Source organism: Equus przewalskii, chromosome 1, assembly GCF_037783145.1.
Source record: "Equus przewalskii isolate Varuska chromosome 1, EquPr2, whole genome shotgun sequence".
Classification (NCBI taxonomy): domain Eukaryota; kingdom Metazoa; phylum Chordata; class Mammalia; order Perissodactyla; family Equidae; genus Equus; species Equus przewalskii.
In genome coordinates, this window is record NC_091831.1 from 104,225,465 (window position 1) to 104,241,686 (window position 16,222).

General features: G+C 43.1%; 1 protein-coding gene across 13 annotated transcripts in view; it reads right to left on the bottom strand.

The window, feature by feature from the left end:
- Positions 1-16,222, bottom strand: part of FAM169B (Protein) — a 210,582-nt gene that overhangs the window by 157,240 nt on the left and 37,120 nt on the right. For 12 of the 13 annotated variants that reach the window (XR_011540050.1, XR_011540046.1, XR_011540039.1 and 9 more), the window contains exons 4-5: positions 9,232-9,317; positions 3,455-3,632 (exon numbers count right to left, since the gene is read on the bottom strand). Coding sequence is in view for 3 of the 13 variants with exons in the window: in XM_070619427.1 (XP_070475528.1) it covers positions 3,455-3,632; positions 9,232-9,317 (264 nt within the window). In the remaining 10 variants the exon portion in view is untranslated. The remainder of the gene's footprint in view (positions 1-3,454; positions 3,633-9,231; positions 9,318-16,222) is intronic. The other variant, XR_011540052.1, reaches the window with a different exon arrangement.

Consider the following 16,222-nt stretch of genomic DNA (forward strand, 5'->3'; position numbering starts at 1 on the left):
TTCTCATCAGAAACTATGAAAGTCAGAAGATACCAGAAGAACATATGCAAAATGCTGAAGGAAAGAAAAATATTACTAACAATTCTATATCCAGCTAAACTATTCTTCAAATGTGAACACGAAATGAAATAAAGGCATTTTCAGTAAACAAAAACTGAGAGAATTTGTTGCCAGCAGAACCCCAATACAAGAAATGCTAAATAAAGTACTTTAGCCTGAAGGAGAAATGACACTGAATGGCAACTGGGACCAACACAAAAAAATTCTTCATGGCAAATATGTGAGTGAATATTTTAAAACTATGTATTTTTTCATTTCTTTTTTTAATATCTTTAAAAGACATGACTACTTAAATTAAAAATTATAAATCAGTACTGATAGGTTTATAACGAACAGATCTAACATATAACAATATCACTATGTAAATAAAAATACACTGTTGCAAGGTTTCTATATTTTACCTTAAGTAATTCAATATTAACTCTAAGTAAATTGGGATAAGCTTAAGATGCATGTGATCCCTAGAGCAACAACTTAAAAAAAGGTAAAAATATAGAACTAGAAAGCCAATAGAGAAATTAAAATGGAATACTAAAAAATATCTAATTAAAACAAAAGAAGACAGGAAAGGAGGAACAGAGGAACAAAGACCAAAAGACAAAACAAATTGCAAAAGAGAAGACCTAAGTACAACCATACCAATAATTAAATGTAAATGGTCTCACACTTCCATCAAAAGACACAGGTTTTCAAGACCAGATTTAAAATCCAAGACCCAATTGTATGCTGTCAACAAAACACACACTTTAAATATAAAGACATAAACAGACTAAAAGTAAAAAGCTACAAAGAATATATTCCATGCAAACAGTAAGCATAAGAAGTGGCTGTATCAATATTAGACAAATATACTTCATAACAAGAAACATTACTGGAGACAACTGGGATACCTCATAATGATAAAATGGTCAGCACATCAGATAGATATAACAATCATAAATACAGATGCAACTAATAACAAAGCTTCAAAATATATAAAGTAAAAACTGACAGAACTAAAAGGAAAACAAGATGAATCCACAATCATAGATAAAGACTTCAACAGACTTCTTTCAGAAATTGATAGAACTAGACAAAAATACTAGTAAGATTGTAGAAGATCTGAATAACACCATTAATCACCTTATCCTAACAGAAATATCCAGAACACTAAACTCAATACCTGCAGAATATACACACCATTTCAAGTCCACATGGCATGTCATCCAAGAGAGACCATATTCTTGGCCATAAAACAACTCTCAATAATTTTCAAAACATTAAAATATAACAGACTATTCTCTTACTGTAACAGAATTAAATAAGAAACCAACAACAAAAAAAACATCTGCAATAGCCCCCAAATATCTGGAAATGTAGAAGTCAGTTCTAAAGAACCCATAAAAATGACAAAGTAAATAAGAAAAAATATTTTGAACTGAATAACACTGAAAATTGATAAATTATACTTCACCAAAACTTAAAACTTCTGCTCTTTGAAAAACATTATTATAGCAAAATTAAAGTTTTTGAAATATATATCTGATAAAGAACTGATATCTATAACACACAAAGTACTCTCAAAGCTCCATAATAAGAAAACAAACAACCCAACAAAACTGAGTAAAAATATTTGAATCAACACTTCACCAAAGAAGATATATGGCTATCAAAAAAGCATACAAAAATATGATCAATATCATTTGTCACTAGGGAAATGCAAATTAAAAACAAAATTACATACTACTTCCCACCTCGTAGAATGGCTAAACTTCAAGACTAACGATACCAAGTATTGGCAAGGATGTGGAGCAACTGGAACTCTCATATATCACTGGTGGTGATATAAATACAATTATTCCATGGAAATATTTTTATTTTGTCTCTTCAAAAATAAGCTAATCCATAAATATTCAGTAAAAGAAATTAAAAGTTGGCAATATATACCTGAATAATCTATTTTCTTTCTTTCTTTAATTTTTACAGGTTTGATACTGAATTCATAGAATCCAGTGGAAACCAAGAGGAGGCAGAAATCCAGGCACCTAGTCTGATCTGCCCAGGCTCAGCGTCTGAAGGTCCTCCTTCCACTCCAAGGCTCTGGGTCTGCCTTGGGAAGGATGAGGCAGCTACAGCCAACCTCTGCTTCACCCCACAGAACAAAGCCCCGACTATGGAGCAGCAGCAGGACCAGGTGAGACCAAGGTCAAGCTCTTTCTGCCCCACAGCTGTGGTTCTCACACATCACGTTGGTGCCTGTTAATAGTTTTTGTTACTATTTAGTAGGACGTCCATGGCGCAAATGATTTTGTTACAGATTTAAGACCAGCCATTTGGTAGAAAAGGACAATGAATAAGTCTCTCAGGAAAGAAAAATCACAAAAGGGATCCCTCCCATTTTCATTATTCTCCAGGTAGCTTGGTCTATCTCAAATTAATGGCCAAAGAACATGGCCGCTCAAAAAAGTGACATGGAACATCAAAACCAAAGGGCAAATGGCTATCACAACCAAAGGAGCCAAAAGACACGGCGCTTAGGCCTCTATGACTGAACTTGACAAATAATTAACCAAAGGAGTAGCTGGCATGGGAAACTGGTCTTATCACACTGAGAAGGACAAAAGGGAGAAATGCAGATTTACTCCACCCTGGACAGGTGGAGCATACACATAGTGTGAACACAGCTCAAAACCAGAACAAGCCTCTTCATCCTCCGAGAAAAACACAACTCAGAAAACAGCCCATCCATGGCGGTTTACTGGGAAATTTTATTTTTGCTAAACTTTAGAACTTTATGAGAACAAATGATGGAGCTGGGACCAGCTGAGTCAGAGACGTTGACAGCCTTTAAAAATTAAAGAAACTATTAAAGAAAGCAACTTTAAAGAAGAGACCAATTTCTTCGGCAAAATGGTACTTGTTCCATGCTTGCTTCTCGTTACAGCCCCTAAAAATAAGTCTTTTAACGTAACCTGGTTATCATGGCCGACCTTTCTCTCTTCTGAGGTAATGTCTATAAATCTTGGCATCCATTGCGCTTTTGCACCACCTGTCAGCTATTAGCAATGGTATTTTTCCTGACAGCTAATTGGTAACATGAAAGAAAAGAAATGAAAAGCATTGTGCTTACAAAGTCATTTTACACCATCAACTGCAACAAGTATTTGGTGGTGGACATGGCACCGCCTGGGAATCAAAGGGACATGCTTTTCACCCTGTTTGCCAGTAAAACGAGAAAGGTGGTGAAAATGAAATCCATACCTGGTGTGTCTTTACATGACAGCTGAATTAGTGACACTTCCTTTGTCAGAAGATTCCCTCCAAGCAATGCCTGTGCTAAGCCAGTCCTCCAAGGCAGGCACACATGGAGAGGGCCTGAAATGGCGGTGACCCCACACCGCCGTGTGCCCCTCACCTTTCATTTTGGTTGTGTAAAATCCAACAGCTGCTCCGTCTCTCCACAGAATTTTAGCTTGCTCCTTCACAGAGTGAGGTAAAAAAAACATGGCATCATCATCCAAATTTCTCTCCAATCTTCCAAAAATAACGACGTTTAGAATGAAAAGCACAATCCTTTCCCCAAATGACTGAACCTTTGAAGGAAAAAAAAAAAAGGAACAACCAAGTGAGACTAGAGAGGAAGATCAGACATGATAAATTCTGTGCTTGGAACGGACCCACACGTCGAGGCCAGGTGTGTGCTCTACTGTCACACGGTTCGTTTCGTGCTCAAGAGCCAAAACGTGAATCATAGTTTCTCACAGACGTTTTCACATCCCTGACCTTTCACACCAATGAGCCTCCAGGAGTGACGGGCAGTGCCAGAGGGGCCTCCTGGGTCCCCAGGGCCACAGATGTAGAACGGAAGTTGACAGAGAACAAGAAACTGCATGCCAAAGAACCAGAAAGTTACCTCTGGGGGGGCAAGGCCAGCATTTCAGATTTGCTGAATGTGTCCAGAAATAAATGATTCGCCATTTTTAACAGCCCCAGAATTTTGGCTCTCAAGAGAAGGGTAAAAAATTGGGGAGATCAATTGTTACCCCAAAAGCAAGTGATTTTTGATGGCTTGTGACAGAGTCTGAGCACACACTAGAGTCCCAATCTCAGAGAATGACTGGGACTCGAAGCCCACGCCACTCAAAGGCTGAAAAGTGGAACCATCTCTCACCCAGAGCAAAGTCAGGAAAATGAAGAAACTGTACTGCAGTCAATGTCAGGCCCACCCAGAGCTTTAGCCTTAACAAGTCAAAATGACTTCATGCCCCTGCCTGTTAAAATTCTCTGCATTTGTATAGTCCACGGATGACAGATACGGGCATAAATGGAGGCCTCCCACTCCTGTGCCCATAGCAGACATAGCTAATCAATCATACTCCATGTGGCTGAGCCTGGATACGGTCTCAGAATCCTCCTAAATGCAGTCCTCCCAACAGCCCTAAGCAACCGCTAAAATGGGGCACTTGAGATGAAATCAATCCGCTATTGTCAAAGTGACAGTATCCTTGCATTGGATTTTACTCTGACAATACTGACATGTGACAGCCTAAGTGTGTGAGTGTTTGTCACCACAAAATCAGCAAAACCATTAACTGGGCTGTGACTTCCACCCACATGCCACCATTGGATTCTCACCACCTGCCAAGGAGGTGCTGCTTTACAGGTGAGGAAATTGAAACTCAAAGACGAGAAGTGATTATATTTATTGATTTCCCTGCCTCGTTCCAAAGAGAACCTACGACAGCTGGAGGAGGGCTCCGTCAGAGGCAGGTAGGCTCGAAACAAGAGGCCAAGGCTTCTGAGTCCCAAATTAGGGCACCTGCTCCAGTCCAGCCAGCAGTCCCCTGCTGCATCTTCATCCATTAGAACTGAGACTTTTGGAAAGGGAAGTTTAATGTAAATATTAACACTTGGTTTTATAGTTAATACTTGACCCTTACATTTTTATCATCATCATCACCATTTGTAGTCATGGCTTCTCGGCCTAGATTTGCTGGGAGGTCTTCAGCAGCTCACAACCTCTTTGTGCCTTAGTTTCCTCCACTGGTCAAGGGAAAAGATCATCTAGGTGTCTCTAGAACATTTGTGTGTTTTTCTAATGCCCTGATAATAAAAATAAGGCAGCTTGCAGCATCCTAGCAAAGGGTACAAAGTGTTCAGTGCCAATAAACTTATTAATTGGCCCAAAATGTAAAATATTTCACCTTCATCTGGAGCCAAATCTTAGATGAGAAAAAGATTTGTGAAAACCACCCCAGCTTAACTCTGAGAAGCCACCCCAATTTTGTATCTCTGACAGTGGCAGCCAAATCAAGCTCAGACTTTAAGAATAACTAGCTAGTCACAAAACCTGATGGGTGTGATGTGGGAGGTTATATTTTTCAACTTATAAAACCAAAAAGTTCAGAGGGAAGCCAGCAGAGAAAAGCAGATCGCATCTGGCAGAAGGGAAATATCCAATCAAAACCTGGCAAGAGAAGAAGGAAAAAAGAAAATGCACTTAATTTGTCCAATTTCATTACTGGGGGAAAAAAATGTGTGACATGTGACTCTGACTTAGAAAGGTTTCTGAAAACACAAAACTAAGATCCAGGTCTAATCCCTCAATTAGGACCACTAATTATGTTAACAGAAAAAACATTTAAAACACTTTTTTTGGTAATTTGTGAAGAAGAGCTAGCTAAGAAACAAAATGTAATTAAAAGAAAAAAAAAGAAGTCAAGTTGCAAAGTTCTATAAATGGAAAGGGGAACTAGCCCCCGTCCACAGCTGGGGAAGGATGGGTTGACAACATGGTTCATTAAGTGGCAATAGCATCCAAGTTTCTTTCTGTTTACAACATAGGCCACATTTTCAGAAGATGTGGGAGTTTTCCTCATCTAAACTTAGAAGAACTGGTACATGAAGGAAGTGACCACTCTCGTTCTGAAAAAATTATTTAAAGAGGAAATCAGACTCTTCCTAGCACTGAGAACACCAAACCGCTAAACACCACCCGGCCCAAGGCAAACAGGCCGGGACAGCAACACCAATGGGCGTGCCAGGCAGCCCCACTGGGTATATCACGCTCATTTGCTGAATCTCAAGCCCATCGTTAATTTGCTGGAAGAAAATCCTTTTCAAAATAATATCTATTGAGTCAATTAAAACCAGACCTGAAAATATCCTGCTGTTTGCAACAACATGGATAGATCTTGAGGGTATTATGCTAAATGAGATAAGTCAGACAGAGAAAGGTAGATACTGTATGATCTCACATAGTAGAATCTAAAAAAGCTGAACTCATAGAAACAGAGTAGAATGGTGGTTACCACGGGCTGGGGGCTGGGGGATAGGAGAGATGTTGGTCAAAGTTTGTTGTCACAAACTTCCAATTAAAAGATGAATAAGTTCTGGGGCTCTAACACACAGCATAGTGACTACAGATAACAATACTGCATTATATACTTGAAAGTTGCTAAGAGACTAGATCTTAAATGTTCTCACCACAGAAAAGAAATGCTAATGACCTGATATGATGGAGGTGTTAGCTCTCCTATGGTGGTAAGCATTTTGCAATATATAAGTGTATCAAATCAACACATTGTACACCTTAAACTTACGCAATGTCAATGTCATATGTCAATTACATCTCAATAAAGCTGGGAAAAAACCAGACCTCAAAAAAGACAACCCACAGAATGGGGAAAAAATCTTTGCAAATCATATATGCGATAGGAAACTTGCATCCAGAATATATAAAAATCTCTTACAACTCAACAGTAAAAAGTCAAATAGGGGCTGGCCCCGTGGCCGAGTGGTTAAGTTCACGCACTCCGCTGTAGGCGGCCCAGAGTTTCGTTAGTTCGAATCCTGGGCACAGACATGGCACTGCTCATCAGACCACGCTGAGGCAGCGTCCCACATGCCACAACTAGAAGAACCCACAACAAAGAATACACAACTATGTACCGGGGGGGCTTTGGGGAGAAAAAGGAAAAAATAAAATCTTTAAAAAAAAAAAAAAAAAAGTCAAATAACCCAACTAAAATGCAGCCAAGGATTTTAACAGATATTTTCCCAAAGAGGATATACAAATTGCCAATAAGCACATGAAAAGATGCTCAACATCCTTAGCCATCGAGGAAACGCATATCAAAAACATGGTAAGATGCCACTCCACACTCACTAGGATGAGTAAATAAAAAAGACAGACAATAAAAAGTGTTGGTGAGGATATGGAGAGATTGAAATCCTCAGACACGGCTAATGGGAATGTAGAAAGGTACAGCTGCTGTGGAAAAGAGTCTGGCAGTTCCCCAACGTGTTAAACACAGAGTTACCACAGGACCCAACAATTGTACTCCTAGGTATTTACCCAAGAGAACCGAAAATATATGCATGTCCACACAAAAACGTCCATAGAGGATTATTTAGAGAGCATTATTCAAAAAGTGGAAACAACCCAAATGTTCATCAACTGATGACTGGATAAATAAAATGTGGTATATACATAAAATGGAATATTATTCAGCCATAAAAAAATGAAGTTCTGACACGTTACAACACAGATGAATCTTGAGGACACTGCGCTAAGTGAAAGAAGCCAGACCCAAAAGACCACACATTATATGATTCCATGGATGTGAAATGCCCAGAATAGGAAAATCCATAGAGACAGAAAATAGATTAGTGTTGTCAGAGGCTGGGGGAAGAGGGACATTAGGGGTGACTGCTAATGTGTATGATGTTTCTTTTTGGGGTAACGAAAATGTTCTGGAATTAGACAGTGGTGATCAACGTACAATTTTGTGAATATGCTTAAAAATCAATGAATTGTACACCTCAAAAGAGTGAAATTTATAGTATGTGAATTACATCTCAATGAAGCTGTTGTTCGGGAATAAAAGCCAGAACTGGATTTGTTTTCCTTTTAACTGTTCAACAGAGAAAAGAAAAAAAAAAACCTGATTATCACCACATTCTTCAAACCCAACCTGAAAGAATACTGATATTTCATTCAGTATTCACAGGGTCCCGTGAGAGAGAACCTGTGCAACTCCAGCCAACTGTGCACAGACCCACCACTTCAAGACTGCCAAGAAGCACCATCCTTCTTCCCACCTACAGAAGTAAGATAAAAATGCCAATCAAATGAAAAGAGGTGAATATTCCAAACTCTCAGCTGGTTCCTACCCTCCTCCTCAGCCGTGGCCCCAGCCAAATCTCAGCCACGAGGACTCCGCCTGACCTCTGAGGAGCTGCTGTGGTGCCTGCTTTCACCCTTGCCATCCTGGGTCTCTGCTCCATGAAGCCACAGCACTTCAAAGACTGCCAGGCCTGACATCAGAGAGACTGGAGCTTATGTCCAGAAAAATCACTTACTAGCTGTGTGGCTCAGCTTCAGTTTTCTCATCTGCAAAACAAATACCTTGAATATTCTGAAATTAGGTCGTCCCTGTAAAGAGTCTGAGGTAACGCATGGGCTGGATGTCACACAATGTCTGACTCACATTAAGTACCAACAAACATCACTTGAATACACTAAGCAGAACTTTCCTACACACTAGAGAGATGCTGTGGATTAAAGTTTTAAAACTAAGACATGAGAGGCCACTCAGGAAGGTAAAAGAGATTTACAGAGATAAACAGATATCTGTTACATTTGGCCATTTACTACTATTTTCCTTGCTGGGAGGGTATTATGGATTGAGTTGTGCTCCCTAAAAAGATGTTGAAGTCCTCACCTCCAGTACATGAGCAAATGATTTATTTCCAAACAGGGTCTTTGCAGAAGATCAAGTCAAGATGAAGTCATTAGGGTGGGCCCTAATCCAAGGACTGGGGTCCTTACCGAAAGGGGGTATTTGGACAGACAGACACACAGAGAGGGAAGATGATGCAGAGACACAAGGAGAACATCATCTAGAAGCCAGGAACACCTGATGCCACCAGTATCTAGGAGACAGATCCTCCCTCACGGGCCTCAGAAGGAACCAGCCCTGCTGACATCTTGATCTCAGACTTCCAGCCTCCAGGACCATGAGACAACACATTTCTGTTGTCTAAGCCACTCAATTTGTGGTATTTTGTCACAGAGCCCTACAAAACTGACCCACAGGGGTAGACTGGTTTAAATTCTTAACATGATAATAACTACAGTGACTATTAACACCTGTTTTGCAATGTCTATTTAAAATTACATCACCTTACCTTCATCAGACCTTCTCGTGCAGGATCAGAGGTTCTCAGGACATCCTCGGTGGTCCACCAGCTCTCCTTTATGTAAACAGCCACAACTAAAGAGGAAGCCAAGAGAAAAGGAGGGTGTGCACACAGCCGACCGGCCCCCAGGGGAGCAAGTTTCAACAGCATGGAGCCCCCGTCAAGGGGCAAAGGAGAGATTACGCATAGGGAAAGCCAGTGATACTTCTAGCGGACGTTTTCTGAGAGCACTGACCAGGATAGAGTGGCCACTATCACCTGCAGGGGAAGTCACAGATGGTTCACTGTTGACTCTAAAATAGGATGCATCCCAATGTCGCTGGGCAAAAAAGGCTACACACCAATATTGACAAATTCAATGAGTAAGACTCACATTTCTTTTCAAAGTCCAATTATGTGCCACAACTGGGAACTCCCCAAATTGAGTCAAATCCAACATTATCTCAGGGCATTGAACAAACCCTCTTAACATCGCCCTTGGCCCTTGGCTGCCTCTACATGATTTTCTTTTACTCTCATAAGGAAACTGTCATCTGCATGTTTCTGAGGAGGACGCTGAAGCTCTGAGGGGGCCTGAGGCGGGGTCCAGCCCTAGGCCGCTGGACCCCAAGAACAGTGCCCTTTCCAAGAAGCCGGAGATGGGCCAGCTGTCAGGAATGGGGCGCATCACACCAGGGTGGTGGGGGTGTCTTTAGGCAAGCAGGTCCTGGGGCTGGGAGCTGCAGGAGGAGAAGGGTAGAGACAGCCCTCCTCCCCCCACTCTCGCCTGGCCCAAGTCTAAACAGTCACGGAAGCTGCTGATTCTGCCCATTCTGAGCTTGGACACAGGGTCTGCTGCTTGGTAGGGGTGACCTCGGCACACCCTCCACCTCACTAAGCCCTACACTCCTCATTGGAGTTGCCCAAACTGATCACCCGAGGTGGCTGACAAGTTCTGATGAGGATCGGGGGTGACAGGCCCCGCCCAGGGCCCGGCAGGTGGAATGTGCTCGGCGCCTGCTAATTAATGAGTCAGCTCTCCTCCCCTGGCTCCTGCGCCAGTCGCCAAGTGCCTCACTCCCACCTGCTGCCTCGGGATGGCAGCCCTGGATGCCAGCTGGGTCCAGGCCACCATCATCTCCACAGGTGACTGTGACAGCCGCTCAGCCTGTCCCCTGCCTCGGACTCCCCGTGAATTTACCCCTATTGAGTGGCTGCTCCAAAGGCAAATCCAGTCATGGCCTCTGCCTCCTGTCTCTCAGCTGTGCAACCCTCCCGTCCGTGCTTAAGAATTACATTTGAAACACCAAAGTTACTTTGGTTGTTTTCTGGTATCTTTTTTTTTTTTAATTAGGACGTGTTTTAAGAGTAGTTTTAAGGTCATGGCAAAATCGAGGGGAGAGTACAGAGATTTCCCATATACCCCCGGTACTCACACAAGCATAGCCTCCCCCATTATCGACATCACCCACCAGAGCAGTACAGGTGTTACAACTAAGCGATCTACACTGGCACATTGACCACCCAGAGGCCAGAGCTCACATTCGGGGTCACTCTTGCTGGTGTACGTTCTATGGATTTGGACAAATGTATAATGACATGTAACCATCATTATAGTATCACACAGAATAGTTTTACTTCCCAAAAAGTCCTCTGTGCTCCACCCATTCATACTTCCTTCCCAGACCCCTGGCAACCACTGATCTTTCTACTGTCACCATAGTTTTGCCTTTTTCAAAATGTCATATAGTTGAAATCATACAGTCTGTAGCCTCTCAGGTTGGTTTCTTTCACTTAGTAATACGCGTTTAAGTTTCCTCCATGTCCTTCCAGGACTAGATATCTCAAAATTCCTTTCAGCACCGAATAATATTCCATTGTCTGGAGGTACCACAGTTTACTTCTTCTCTGGCATCTTTTTTATACCCCTTTTATTTCCATTTTTATATCTGCTTCTCATCTGAGCCCCAGGGGTCCAGAAGCCACAAAATAAAAAGATGCACTCTCCCAGTCAAATCTTTCCAGGTGAAGATTTGCAGGAAAATGTTAATGGAGTAGAAAACAAGTCACCTGAACATGTAATATAAGGCTCAAGACTTTGAAGCAAATTTTGTGGGCTGCTCAGGTTAAGCTGCCACCCCCTTCTTCCCTATTTCTCTCTGATCTTTGAGGAACTTAAGTAGAAAACTCTGTGAAGACCAGGTTACAATGACATTAGCCTGTTATTAAACATTAACTCTGCACAGCCAGCCCCTCCTCTCCAAAGACCAAAAGCATCTAATCCATTATGTCAGTTTCATATCATTGGTGAATTATATCATCTCCAACAATAGTTCCAAAATTGACAGAGCCAGCTGAGAGAGAAGGGCCAATTCAGTGCTTGACATCTGCCTTCATTTATTCAGCTAAATTCATTTTCAAAATGGCACCTACTAGAACTTACAGGAGGATTACAAAACTGTAAGGATTATTTTCCTGCTTAACAAGGTGAATCAATAAAAGATGTTCAGTTTACTAATACAGTGTATTACTGAAATACAGATGTTCAATTTACTATGATAGTTTCAAACAGGAAGCTTGTTATGATTTGGTGTTTGCACGGTGCCCTGCAAGTTTCATGGTGCACTGCAGAGCATTAATTAGTCACACAAGTTGTCACAAAATAGACTGAACTGTCTTTTTCAAAACTAATCTTAAGCTGCTACGTATACATAACAATGAAGGTGAATCCCTATCAAATTTAACAAGCCTCAAAGAAATTGTTCTCAAAACCAACTCCTGAAAAGCAGGGTCAGCCTTCTAGAGAGCAGCAGCGTTTGATCAGAAAAGCATGATACCATCCTACCGAGTCAAGAGGAAACAGGAAGGAGGAAAGGTGGCAGGGGCAGCGAAGAGAGGTTGTACCCAGCTCAGCAAGGACAAAGGATGGATCCCGGGGCACTGACAGGCACTGCAGAGCCAGCCTCAGGGCATCACTTCTGAGACCCTGAAGCCAGCGAGTTCTGAGACTTAGAAAGTGGAAACCACAACATCCGTAGTTTTAAAAGAAAAAATATGATCCTGATCAGTATCTTCTAGGCTCTCCACCATCTAGGGTCTAAGCAGAGACTAGACACCTGCAGAAGGCTGTACAGTGGTGACGGCAATCAACGGGCATTGTTAAAGGCCAGCCTCACTGCACCAATTTAATTTCCCTTTCCCCCTGAGTGACAGGTGATGTGGAACACAAGGAAGATGTCAGTAATGGATTTCATACTATGACACTCCAAGGTTTCCCAAACAAGTGAAGACAATGAGGTCCTAAGGCTAACTTCCAGTGGCCTGGCTTCATCAAGGCTCAGCAAGATCAACTGAACTCAACTACCCTTGGCCGAGTTCCCAAAGGCATTAGAAGAGGCTGATGAGTAAGCCTCCACTCTTGCCCCTGGGAGTAGGCAGCCTACAGAGGAGGAGAGAGCTTCTCTGATTCAGGACAGGGTGTGAAAGGTGCTGGAATCAAGCTGGGAACCAAAGCGTCACAAGCACCCAGAGGAGGGAATCAACTGTACTGAAGGGTATTGGGAAAGTGAGCCTGGAGAGCTCCACCAGCTCAGGTTCTGGATCGGTGAGTAGGGTTTCAACAGGCAGGGATGATGCGCAGGGGCCCTGCAGGCAGTGTAACCTGTGAGCAGAGGCACAGAGCCCTGCAAGTCGAAGGCCACACCCAGGGCATCCCAAGCAGCAGGAGGAGCTGGGTGATGCCTAGACAAGGGAGAGACAGGGCTGCAAACACTGATTATGGCAAGATTGCAGGATACAAGGCTAACACACAAAAGCCAATCATCTTCCTATATACCAGCAATGAACAAGTAGAATTTGAAATTAAAAACACAATACCATTTACATTTGTACCTCCATAAACTGAAATACTTAGGCATAAATCTAACAAACTATGTACTAGATCTATATGAGGAAAACTACAAAACTTTGATGAACAAAATCAAAGGAGGACTAAATAAATAGATATTCTATGTTCACGGATAGGAAGACCCAATATTGTCAACATGTCGGTTCTTCCCAACTTGATCTGCAGATTCAATGCAATCCCAATCAAAATCCCAGCAATTTATTTTGGGGATATCGACAAACTGATTCGAAAGTTTATGTGGAAAAGCAAAAGACCCAGAATAGCCAGCACTATATCAAAGGAGAAGAACAAATTTGGGGGACTGACCCTACTCAACTTCAAGACTTGCTATAAAGCTATAGTATTTAAGACACTGTGTCCCTGTATCAGTGAGGAAATATACAAACAGATCAATGGAACAGAACGGAGAGCCCAGAAATAGAACCACACAAAAACAGAAATTCCTCTTTGACAAAGGAGCAAAGGCAATAAATGGAACAAAGATACCATCTTCAACAAACGGTGCTGGAACAACTGGACATCCACACACATAAAATGAATCTAGACACAGCCCTCTCACCCTTCACAAACACCATCTCAACAAAACACACTGGCTTCATTCATTCGCCAGTCTCTAATGGACTGGAGTTACAAAAGAGAGCAGGACGACAGAAAGCATTTTAGATACTGCCCTATATACCTGGTGTAGAAAAAAAGGATATGAACTTCAGAGCCAGATGGGGCTCAAATTCTGGCTTATCCAATTACTAGTTGCGTGACCTAACCCCCACCCCACAGCCTTGAGTCCCCCGCATGTCAAATGGAGACTACAGTATCCTCTCACCTGGTCATCACACAGGTTTCTGGAAAGAGTTCACTTTGCCAAACTGCTTTTCCTCGGTGTTGGAAGCTTTTAAGTGGTTTCTAGAAACTTCCTCCACCTGCTTCAAGCATTGTTCTGGGATTTCAAAGAAGTATGAAAAGCCCTTTGTTATTTGTTGGGTTTTGTCAGTGAAACAATGGAAACTGCTTCATAACACTCCCATTTCTTCCTGGGAGCTCCCTCTCCAAACTTTCTACTCTAGTTTACGTGGAAATATCTGTCTTTCTTTCACAGCTTGATCACTGCCAGCCTGTCCGCTCCCTCAAGTGGATATGTTTCTACCTACCACATTTTCTCATGACTGTTCCTTTTTCTATCAGGGAACGTTAAGCTGACCATTGTGTTCCTCACTTTCTCCTCCCAAGGCTGTGGGCACACATCAAGCCAGGTTAAGGCACACACTTTAACCCAACCAGGACCTCCCAACAAGATTTTTAAAGCTTTTTTATTGCCTAAGATTCTTAAGGGAGATAAACCCTTTTTTATTTAGACATTTTTTTTAACCAATCAATACATAAAACAATCGTTTTGAAAAAGTTACTGTGATTTTTCCACAGTATAGTTTAGGGAGCTGGTTGTCACCTGTTACCTCAGAAGGATGGGCTGTGACAGCAGAGACATGCCCTGAGAAGCATTTTGAGGCCATAGCCCAACTCAGTAAGGAGGAGCACTGTGACAGATCAGCATCGTCCAGATGGGGGATGGTGGCACTTGCAGCTGGCGTTGCTGTCCCTCCTCACCTGCCCCTGCCCAGAGGACAGCAGGAGGCACCAAATTGGCACGTGGACCCTCCAGAGGTCACAATTCTGAAGCACGTGTTGCTCATTCAACCCACATGTTGGGTAGCTATTATGTGCAAAGTACATCATAAATCCATTCCAGGAATTAAATTTAGACTCTGGCTTAAGACACTTAGAACTCAGAGGAGGAGAGCGTGCCTGGGACATGAAGCAGAAGAAAGTAAAATCAGGCCGGGCTGTGTGCTGTGAGAGAGCCGAGAGGAAGAAGCAGGTCATTCCTGCTGAGGGGACAGAGAGCCTTCAATGGAGGTGTCCTACCTGGGACCGAAGAATGAGTCAGGCCCAGTTATGGGAGAAAGGCACTGGAGGTGCGGGGAGGTGACAGAGCCTCAGGGACATGAAAGCACACCAAGCAAGGACAAGAACTACAGTGGGCCAGAGCTGAAGGTGAGGGCAGGACGGAGAAGGCCAGTCGGGGAGGTCTCAAGGGCCGTACCCTGTAGACAAGTGGCAGCCCCCATGCTTCAGAGGAGGAGAGCGACACAACCCAACCGCTGTTCTAAATAATATTCGCAGAACCACATGTCCAAGCACTCACCCAGCATCTGACGCAACGTCAAGGGCAGCATCTCAGTAACGCAGGCCACAGCTGACTCTGGTTTTCAGGTGAACCTGCTCAAGGTCATGTGGTTGTAAACGGCAGCAGTGGGACTAGATGTGAACCAGGTCCCACTGGTTCAAGCCCCTGCTCTAACCACTATGCTCCAGGTGAAGAATGGACAGAGAGACCAGAGGGCAGAGCCGGAGCCAGGCTCCCACAAAGGCCAGAGAGTAGGAAAGAGGCAGATGAGCTGAGAGATAAGGAGGGGACAAGCCAAGACACTGAAGAGAAAGGAGAGGCCGGTAAGCACAGAAAGACCTTAACAGAGTGGACACCTGAGGACCTTGTTTTGCACTGTAGGACGGGGGGCAGGGGGCTGCCATTTATTCAAACATTGACAAGTGCCAGGCACTGTCACCAGGGATCCAGGACAGAAGACACTGTCCAGCAGGGGCAAGACAGGCCACCAGGCCATGACCACACACATCATGACCAGAGCTCCAAGACGTGAGCAGTGCAAGCATCCACTCAGGGGCTGTGTCTTCATTATTCAGGCTGCTGTGACAATACACCATAGACTAGGTGGCTTATAAAAAATGGAAACATAGTTCTCACAGTTTTGGAGGCCACAAGTCCAAGATCAGGGTGCCAGCGTGGTCAAGTTCCAGTGAGAGCCCTCTTCCAGGCTGCAGACTGCCAGCTTCTTGCTGTCCCCTCACATGGCAGAAGGGTCAGGGGAGACCTCTGGGGTCTCTTTCATAAGGGCACTAATCCCATTCCTGAGGGCTCCACCCTCATGACCTAAGCACCTCCCAAAGGCCCCACCTCCTAATACCACCACTTTGGGGGTTAGGATTTCAACATATAAATTTGGGGGGCACACAAATGCT